The sequence below is a fragment of the Eleutherodactylus coqui genome, chromosome 6, assembly GCF_035609145.1.
Source record: "Eleutherodactylus coqui strain aEleCoq1 chromosome 6, aEleCoq1.hap1, whole genome shotgun sequence".
NCBI classification, from domain to species: Eukaryota; Metazoa; Chordata; class Amphibia; order Anura; family Eleutherodactylidae; genus Eleutherodactylus; species Eleutherodactylus coqui.
This window is the reverse complement of record NC_089842.1, coordinates 2,356,226-2,366,150: the sequence shown is the minus strand read 5'-3', so window position 1 is coordinate 2,366,150 and position 9,925 is coordinate 2,356,226. Positions and strand designations below refer to the sequence as shown.

The following is a 9,925-nucleotide window of genomic DNA, read 5'->3' as shown; positions in this document are numbered from 1 at the left end:
CTCTGTAATGTATAGGGGGCTGTTTATGGGGGTCTCTGTAATGTATAGGGGGCTGAAGTCTGTCTGTTTATGGGGGTCTCTGTAATGTATAGGGGGCTGGTTTATGGGGGTCTCTGTAATGTATAGGGGGCTGGTTTATCGGGGTCTCTGTAATGTATAGGGGGCTGGTTTATGGGGTCTCTATAATGTATTGGGGGCTGTTTATGGGGGTCTCTGTAATGTATAGGGGCTGAAGTCTGTTTAGGGGGGTCTCTATAATGTATAGGGGGCTGTTTTATGGGGGTCTCTGTAATGTATAGGGGCTGAAGTCTGTTTATGGGGGTCTCTATAATGTATAGGGGGCTGTTTATGGGGGTCTCTGTAATGTATAGAGGGCTGTTTTATGGGGGTCTCTGTAATGTATAGGGGGCTGAAGTCTGTCTGTTTATGGGGGTCTCTGTAATGTATAGGGGGCTGAAGTCTGTCTGTGTATGGGGGTCTCTATAATGTATAGGGGGTTGTTTATGGGGGTCTCTGTAATGTATAGGGGGCTGTTTTATGGGGGTCTCTGTAATGCATAGGGGCTGGTTTATGGGGGTCTCTGTAATGTATAGGGGGCTGAAGTCTGTCTGTTTATGGGGGTCTCTATAATGTATAGGGGGCTGTTTTATGGGGGTCTCTGTAATGTATAGGGGCTGAAGTTTGTCTGTTTATGGGGGTCTCTATAATGTATAGGGGGTTGTTTATGGGGGTCTCTAATGTATAGAGGGCTGTTTTATGGGGGTCTCTGTAATGTATAGGGGGCTGAAGTCTGTCTGTTTATGGGGGTCTCTATAATGTATAGGGGGTTGTTTATGGGGGTCTCTAATGTATAGGGGCTGAAGTCTGTTTAGGGGGGTCTCTATAATGTATAGGGGGCTGTTTTATGGGGGTCTCTGTAATGTATAGGGGGTTGTTTATGGGGGTCTCTAATATATAGAGGGCTGTTTTATGGGGGTCTCTGTAATCTATAGGGGGCTGGTTTATGGGGGTCTCTAATGTATAGAGGGCTGTTTTATGGGGGTTTCTGTAATGTATAGGGGGCTGAAGTCTGTCTGTTTATGGGGGTCTCTATAATGTATAGGGGGTTGTTTATGGGGGTCTCTAATGTATAGGGGCTGAAGTCTGTTTAGGGGGGTCTCTATAATGTATAGAGGGCTGTTTTATGGGGGTCTCTGTAATGTATAGGGGGCTGGTTTATGGGGGTCTCTGTAATGTATAGGGGGCTGAAGTCTGTTTATCGGGGTCTCTGTAATGTATAGAGGGCTGTTTTATGGGGGTCTCTGTAATGTATAGAGGGCTGTTTTATGGGGGTCTCTGTAATGTATAGGGGGCTGGTTTATGGGGGTCTCTGTAATGTATAGGGGGCTTAAGTCTGTCTGTTTATGAGGGTCTCTGTAATGTATAGGGGGCTTAAGTCTGTCTGTTTATGGGGGTCTCTGTAATGTATAGGGGGCTGGTTTATGGGGGTCTCTGTAATGTATAGGGGGCTGGTTTATGGGGGTCTCTATAATGTATAGGGGGCTGTTTATGGGGGTCTCTGTAATGTATAGGGGCTGAAGTCTGTTTAGGGGGGTCTCTATAATGTATAGGGGGCTGTTTATGGGGGTCTCTGTAATGTATAGAGGGCTGTTTTATGGTGGTCTCTGTAATGTATAGGGGGCTGAAGTCTGTCTGTTTATGGGGGTCTCTGTAATGTATAGGGGGCTGGTTTATGGGGGTCTCTGTAATGTATAGGGGGCTGGTTTATGGGGGTCTCTGTAATGTATAGGGGTCTGAAGTCTGTCTGTTTATCGGGGTCTCTGCACTAATTTCGGGGTCTTGTACCATCAGTCATGCTGTGTGCTGGGAGCCCCTCCTCCCTCTCAGTGCCAGGATGAGAGGCGAACAAGAGGCGGAGCTCTGGGCGCTGACGTCACTACTCTGACACCTCTCGCTCTCCGTACTCTCACACGTGACACCGGGCATGCCGGGAAATGTAGTCCAGTGATGAGAACTGTAGTTCTCCACAGCGGAAGTTCCCGCCCACCACGGGGTTTCCTGCGCTGCGGGCACGGACTGTCTTCCTTTCTGTCCGACATCTTTGGCCGAGCGGCAGCATGGTGAGGAGCGGGCGGCGGGGAGCGGCTGGTAGCGGGTATAGCGGGCTGGCGGGAGGGGTCACCTCCTCAGGGGCCGCGGGGATGTGTCGGCCGGCCGAGTCCCGGCCCTTCCCGGGTCTGTGGGGCCGCAGAGGGACCTGAATGCTGCTGTATATGTGTATATATCTATCTATCCCCCTAGCGCCCCCTATAGACCCCCCACATACGTGTTCTTGCTCGGTGACATGGGCCGCTGACCGTAGAGGGCCTGAGGCCGCCGTCGCCCGTATGTTCCCGTGTGGTGACCCCCCCCTATACGTGTTGTTGCCGTGGTGACCCCCCCCCCCCCCCCCCCATATATGTGTTGCCGTGGTGACCCCCCCCTATACGTGTTGTTGCCGTGGTGACGGGCCGCTGGTACACGGAGTGACCTGATGTTTCTGTTTTCACAGCCTCCTAAAGACGACAAGAAGAAGAAGGACGCCGGGAAGTCGGCCAAGAAGGACAAGGATCCCGTCAACAAGTCCGGGGGCAAGGCCAAGAAGAAGGCGAGTAGCGGGGGGCGAGGGCTGCAGTCTGCCCTTCATTAGCCCACCTACCCCTGGACCGGCCCTCGGTAGACTGTCCTGAGCAGGAAGTGGGGTCAGCAGCGCGACGCCCCGATCCTCCCGTCTGCTGGCGGCGGCGCTGAGCACGGGCTGGTCTGGCGGCGGCGCTGAGCACGGGCTGGTCTGGCGGCGGCGCTGAGCACGGGCTGGTCTGGCGGCGGCGCTGAGCACGGGCTGGTCTGGCGGCGGTCCGCTTCTTGGGCCCCCCTCCGTCTACTGATGAACCGTCCAGTTAATCTTCTGCTGATTAACGGGGTCCATTATGGGAGTTGAGTCTGAGAATACGGGGCGCTGCAGAAGGAATGGCGCCGACGTAACGCTGACTACCCATGTGACGTGCCGGCCGGGTGAACGCGGCGGGTATTAATGATCTTTCCGTATGTTCTATCCGGGCGCTGTCTGCAACACTGGGCGTCTCTGCTGCCACGGCAACAATTGGAGGGTGCGCCAGGACACAGACCTCGACGACCTACCTGGCATCTGCCAACGTGCCGCCAGCAGCGCTGCATCATGGGGGATTTCTGGGATATTAAGAAAGTGTGATGGCCTTAAAATCGCATGAAAGAAGAGAACCAGAACTCTCTCCTATCCCTGCGGCCCCCCCGGCCATCGCTGCAGCCCACCGCACGGAGGTCACATGACCAACCAGCCGGTCACAGGCTCCAGCGACTGTAGAAGAATCTGCTGAAGGTCCAGTGGTGAGCAGAAACGTACGACATGTGACCACCCAACACTTCTTCCTGGACTCTGTACGGGGGGCCGCAGCGCTGGACGGGGGCCGATGGGATAGGAGAACATAACGCCTCATCCTACCCCGTACATCAGTTCTTCACGCCCCTGTGAGCCCCCTTAAATACCCGGAGAGTCCTATCAGACGGGACTCCGGCGGTCACATCCGCTTCCATCAGCGCCATTCTTCTAGAATCGTCCTGTATGGCCTACAGGAGACGCTACTTGTGGAGCCGCCGGGGTTATCAGTGACCTTGTGGGGTCTGCCGGCTGGGGCCCCCATTCATCAGCGGTTTGACAAGGGCGCTGCGGTCTCTGGAAGTGCCATCGCTACTAAATGAAGGGCGCCGTGCCTGGTATGTGGTGAGGGGGTCACAGCACCGCCACCACCTGATCCATGGAGGTCCCAAATGGCGGACCCCCAGTGTTTGAGGATGGGTCAGCAATGGCCTAGTGCTCTTCAATTCATAGGGGTCAGCTGACCAGCACAGTCGGGGGAGATAAGCCGCTGCCAGAGGTGTCTGGAGCGCCCCCCTCTACATCCGGAACATGCGTGTATTGGGCAGATGGCGACTATCTACATTGTGTCACGAGCTTCAGGGAAGCGGCTCCATGTTAGTCGGCGGGTGCGGATCTCGGGGTCTTGTCTGCGGGGGGCATTACTGCTTGTATTGCAGTAGGTGCTAACAGTCTTTCTCCTTCCTCCGAGTAGAAGTGGTCCAAGGGGAAGGTCCGGGACAAGCTCAACAATCTGGTGCTCTTCGACAAGGCCACCTATGACAAACTGTGCAAGGAGGTCCCCAACTACAAGCTGATCACGCCGGCCGTCGTGTCCGAGAGGCTGAAGATCAGGGGCTCCCTGGCCCGGGCCGCCCTGCAGGAGCTGCTCAACAAAGGTGAGAACATGGGTCACGTATGTGCGGGGTGACGTGGGGGTTCATGTGGGGGTTCAGCGAGGTGCTGCAGCTTTAGGCTGTTGGGCTACAATTGACCTCCATGATGTCTGTCTGTACAGCGTATGAAATCAGTTTGCGCTGCGGTAGGACGGTACGTCCGGCACCCGACGCTGCCATGTAGTGACTGCCCACTGCTTACAGACACACGGAGTCTGACTAAGTCATATACTGGGCCCCCCCCCCTCGGTGTCGGCTGTGGGACAGTATATAGCGCGAGGAGATTGCATAACGCAGAATGGCTTCCGCCATCGGGGAAGTAAGGTATAAACAGTCGTGTGTCGGCTACTTTGACCCTCTAAGGCTGAATTCGCACGGGATTTTTGCGATCTGATTTCTCTCATATTTCGTGACTTGCAGTAAAACTATCCATCTGCTTCTAGAACCGACCTCCTTCCTGTAGATACAACCGGAGCTGATGGCCGACCAGTCTCTTTACGGTTCTTTCGGCTTGACTGACCAGCCGTTGTGAACGCCGGCCGAGTAGACCGTGTGCAGCGGCTGCGGTGCTTTATTTATTGTCTGTTGTACCAAGTATGGCCGCTAGTAAATGTCCAGCGTTATGAAGTAGGGACTGGTAAGCGAAGGGGAACGCTGCAGGAGGGTTGGACTCCTGGCCTACACTGCGTAGATTCCATACTGCCGGGCCCGTCGGCTTCGTGCCTCGATGTCTCCTCTCAGTATGTGGAATCGTTGGCCTTTTAATCTCAGACGTTCTTGTGGGGCGCGTCAAGAGATCGCGCAGGTGTGTGGCCCTCCGTGTAAAGGGTGAAATCTGGTAAAATCTGCGTGTAAATGCAGCGCCTGAACAGACCCGGCGCTCCGTAGGTCGGAGGAGTTTCGCAGAGATGACTATTTCGGAGATAACACATCCCTGACGGCTTCTGCTGCCCGCGGGGACTTTACACGTTTACTCTTTAAATCTCATATGTTGGCAGCGCGGATCCGGCTCGGCGAATGGGTCTGATTCTGCTTGCAGATATCCACAGCGGAAGATCTATGAGTGACCCCCGTATCGGTGCGGCTGTACATGTATGGACAGCAGAAGAAAAATCACAAGCAGGGAATGACATCAGAAAGCACTAGCACACCGCCCGGGCGATTGATTGATTTTTTTGTCGTCCTCCCCTGAAATGCCGGCATGATTTTTTAAGTTTTCATACCCCGTTGCGAGCGATTCCAGGCTCATATGTAATGTTAGTTGTGTACACACTGCGGGTCGCTCGTATCCATGGAGACATACGTGGGGAATCCGTGTTAAAGTACAGCATGCTGCGATGTTTGTTCCGCCCGTGTGAGTGATCCGGCAAAAGTCCGCGCCTATCGGTGCCCGTGGTATCGACAGTTCAAGTCTGGTGGTGTGAGATGGGGCTGCCGCTGCCCCGGGGTCCTCTTCATGCGGGGGGGTGGGATTCTCGGGTTGTCATGCAGCTGCAGCTATAAATGTTCCATCGTTCACACGCTGCCGGCTTGTTGTGGTATTTCTGCAGCAAAACTGCCGCTTACAGAAAGCAGAACATCCGCCGCGGTCCGTTACATGCGGCCGGATTTGCTTTAATCCCCTTCCAGAGCGTTCCTGCAATGTGTGGCAGCGCCTGAACCGCGCCGTGATCCTGGTTTATGGACACGCGACATACCCCGAGGACGCAGTTATACGCATGCGGATTATAAACCTGCGTCCGGTTGTAAATCCCGCGTGTTCTGCAGCAGATGAGCGCTTGTAAGCCGCCCGTCTTGTGCTGCAGCTGATGTAATGCAACGATGTAAATCTGCACCAACCGCCTGCTGTGCCCTGCGGGCCGCTCTGATTTGGAGATCCGGTCTTTGTCCCTACCGTGGATTCTGACCCAACACAAGGGGCTCATCACAGGTGACTCCTCACCTTCAGTCCAAGTCTGAGACGTCGCTGCGTGTTTTATTTATCCAAGTCCCGTACAATAATGGGAGGCGTAACGTCTGGTGTCACAGCGAACAGAAGGGGTTCCTTGGCCGTGTGAATACGACCGCCGCCGCGTCACATGCAGACTTGATTGTGACGTTTTTCTTGTGCGCTAGAAAGCATAAAATCCTTGGCGTTTCCGTAAAAGAATGCGCCTGCAGCGGCTCTGAGCCCGGCGCGGTCGTCTCTTCATGCTTTTTCTACCTGTGGATGAGATTTTATAAGCTGTCGTCGCCGCGTATTGTGGGCTGCGCAGATCTGCCGTGTGATCGTGGCCTTCGTGTCCGGCGGCTCTCTAATGCTCCAACGCTATAAACCTTTACACGTTGCGGGTCGGTTTTGGCGCTCTCACCGTTAATGGAGTCGGAATCCTAACGGCTTTTGTTTCTGTCTTTAAGGTCTCATCAAGCTGGTATCCAAACACCGAGCGCAGGTGATCTACACCAGAAATACCAAGGGAGGCGACGCCGCGCCCGGCACCGAGGAGTCCTGAACAGGTGAGTTCCGTCACTGCAGCGATGGCTCTATGTGAGGCCCCTTTACACGGGAGTGATCGTCACTCGGTGGATGGAGGCGGAACGTTCCCACCCACCTGACACCACTCGCTGTAAACGATGATCGGGCCGTATGGAAGGGTCCTAACGCCTCTACAGGCAAACTGATGACAGTACGGAGCTGCGGCACAACACTAGACCGGCCGCCGCCGCTGGGTTTGTTGCCAGAGGGAGATTTGCACTCATATCTTTAGCGCATGTAATATTATGGCAGGTATGGAGCAACCGTGTGACACGGGACGGCCGGCGCCACGTGCGGCTCACAAGAACGCGTTACCTGCTGTGATGCATCCGCCGTTCTAGAGCATGACAGTATATTAAGCTGTTCCTGTCGCAGATCTTGCAGAATGATGCGCTCGTTCTTGGCCACTCCAAGAATCATATTAAATTTACCGCGAGTAACGACACCGGAGCCTTAAAGGGGCTGTCCAGATGCAAATTAATCACCTATTTTCAGGATGGGCCGTCAGCAGTAGATCGTTAGGAGTCTGTCACCTGAGGCCTCTAACAATCTTCTGGGCCATTATGCTCCTGCACTAAGCTGATTTCTGCAGGAAGCACACAGCTCTGTTCCCACTGCAGTGGCCAGTTTTGGTATTGCAGCCCATTCATTTCAGTAAGAACTTTGCTTGTAGGAACGAGCCTGACCACTGCAAAGAGAACAGAGCTGTTTTGATTGGCTTGAATCCCTGGGGACTGACCCCTGCTGATCTGCTATTGATGACCCGTCCCGAGGATTAAGGGATCATTAGTTTATAACTAGACAACCCCTTTAATACAAACCCTTTAAATGGGATGTTGGAGATAATATTTCTCTAAAATAAGGCTCCCATGGCAAAACATAACGGGGTATAATGTTTACAGGCTGCAGTTGGCTTGTGCCGTCCTGTAAATGGGCTGCTGCAGCCAACGATAGCTGAGCAATGTCATTGGCTGCAGCGGCAGATTTACAGGATGGCACAAGCCAACTGCAGCCTGTAAACCTTGTCAGTGAGGAGCCGCAGGGGCTAGTGGGCAGTCCAAGCTCTGTTTTGCCATGGATTAGTCCTTTTTGAGAGATTGTTTTATCTCTTGACTCCTTGAATGCTGATCTGTTCAGGCGTCGGTCATGTATGAATACAATAACTTGGGGTCACGTCTTACTGGGGTGAAGGAGGACCATTGGTGCCACTACTGACCGCCTTGTTCTTCTCTTGCAGGACCCCCAGTGCGAGCCGCCATGTTTTCTATGTAAATGATCGACTGAAAATAAAACCTTGTGACTTACTTTGTGAGTTGTTTTCTCTACAAGAACCTCTTGTAATCCACCAACTGGAGGGCGAGTTGTAGCTTTACGCCACGGACAAATCTGCAACGAGCCACGTGTTTTATAAGCGGAACTGCTGTAGATTTTGCAATTTTATAATGTAAATCTGATCCTGGTGTCTCCCATTGAGAGCGTTGGCCACACCCACTTGACACATTGCAAGCGCCAGAAGTCAACTCTGAGTCCATCCTGTGAATATGGGAGGGAAAACTGGTATATATCAGCCGGGCTATGCGATCATCCCTACTGATTTTATCCTGTGACAAGTCCTCTTTAACCCTTTCCTGCTCCAGGGTGTAAATACAGCCCCTGGCTGGTAAGCCGCTCCCGTCTCAGGGCGTACACTTCCATCCTGCTCAGAAGCCTGTTGTGATTGACAGCCACAAACAATATCGATCCCAGCATGTAAAGCCTTCAGAAGGAGGACGCTCTCTTGTGACATCTGCCCTCCGCTATGTTGGGTTGGCGTGGCATCTGGTTCTGCCATGGCCTATGATCACTATTGGTGTAATACATTGCAATACAGAAGTACTGCGGTGTATAATTATAGCAGCGCAGGTTTGACTCCCTAAAATATAACCCCCAAATGTTTCTTATTTTGCCGCCCAAAATGCTAACATTAAAAAATGCATCTCCGCCCATGGATGAATAAAGTTACGGGACTTTGAATGCCGTGATCCCAAAAAGGTATTTTTATAGTGGAAAAATCTAAGAAAAAAAATATGTAAATTGCCGTAATCGTACAAACAGCGAGAAAGTATCCCGTCCTTAATGCTGTAAATATGCCTACAACACTGCAAGTTGTGCAATAAATGAGATATACCCAAAAATGGCACCAGTGGGCACTACAGCGCGCTGCCCAAAATAACGCCTTCATGCGGCCGCGGCGCCGGGAGGTGAAGTTATGGCTTCTGGAAAGTGGAGATGAAAACCTCCCAAAAGATTGTTGTGCCCTTAGGATCAAAATAAGCCGCGTCACTAAGGGGGTAAAGAGGTATTCCCAAAATGTCATCACCTACCCACAGGATGGGTGTGATTGATGGGGCTCTCACCACTGAGACCCCCACTGATCCTAATAAAGGGTCCTGTGTCGCCTTCCCTTCTCGTGGGCTTACTGCCCCACCCCCCCCACAGTAAGGAGGAGATTGCAGAGGCGGTCTCACATGTGCGATGCTGCTCACTCGTTTTCACTGGAGCTGATGGAAATGGCGCACTTGTGCTCCGCTATCTCCAGCAGTCTCATCATATAGTGAATGGAGCAGCACTGCACATGTCTGACCTGCTCTATCCTGGTGCTGCGGGTGGGTGCAGTGACAACGGAAGGGACTCTTTCCCTGTCTTTGGTAGTGGTCTAGGCAGTGACACCCCCGCCAACCCTCTCTGAATATGCATGAGGTGCTGGCTAGCCACACCCACCCTGCTGTCTGCCTATTACTGTGCATAGAGAGCTGCCAATCATTGGCTGGAGGGCAGGTGGGTGTGGCTACAGCTCCTTAATAAGCAGGACTAGTTCTGTGTCTGGCTGTAAGTTTCTCCTAAACTCCTGCACAGATCCCCCACAGCAGCCATATCAGTGTGCCGGGCTCTACCTTCTGGTGCCCCCAGTGAACGCACAAACATGGTGACGGATTCCTTTTACTGATGCATTGACCGCAGTTGGTTTGCAAACATGATTACACGCCATAAGCTTCCTGTTCGTGTATGACGAGTACCGACTACCGGAAGAGAAAGGCTTTA

At 53.0% G+C, this 9,925-nt stretch overlaps 1 protein-coding gene across 1 annotated transcript; it reads left to right on the top strand.

Moving 5' to 3' along the window:
• Nucleotides 1-1,968: 1,968 nt before the first annotated feature.
• On the top strand, nt 1,969-8,148 carry RPS25 (ribosomal protein S25). The gene is made up of 5 exons (XM_066606062.1): nt 1,969-2,120; nt 2,552-2,647; nt 4,149-4,332; nt 6,727-6,825; nt 8,082-8,148. Exons 1-4 carry the CDS (start codon nt 2,118-2,120, stop codon nt 6,819-6,821), a joined length of 378 nt encoding a protein of 125 aa, XP_066462159.1. The 5' UTR covers nt 1,969-2,117; the 3' UTR covers nt 6,822-6,825; nt 8,082-8,148.
• Nucleotides 8,149-9,925: the final 1,777 nt, after the last annotated feature.

Bases quoted from the DNA above. Each gene is read 5' to 3' on its own strand.
- RPS25 (XM_066606062.1), top strand. The intron at 2,648-4,148 runs GCGAGTAGCGGG...TCCTCCGAGTAG, and splicing joins GGGGCAAGGCCAAGAAGAAG to AAGTGGTCCAAGGGGAAGGT. The intron at 4,333-6,726 runs GTGAGAACATGG...TCTGTCTTTAAG, and splicing joins GCAGGAGCTGCTCAACAAAG to GTCTCATCAAGCTGGTATCC.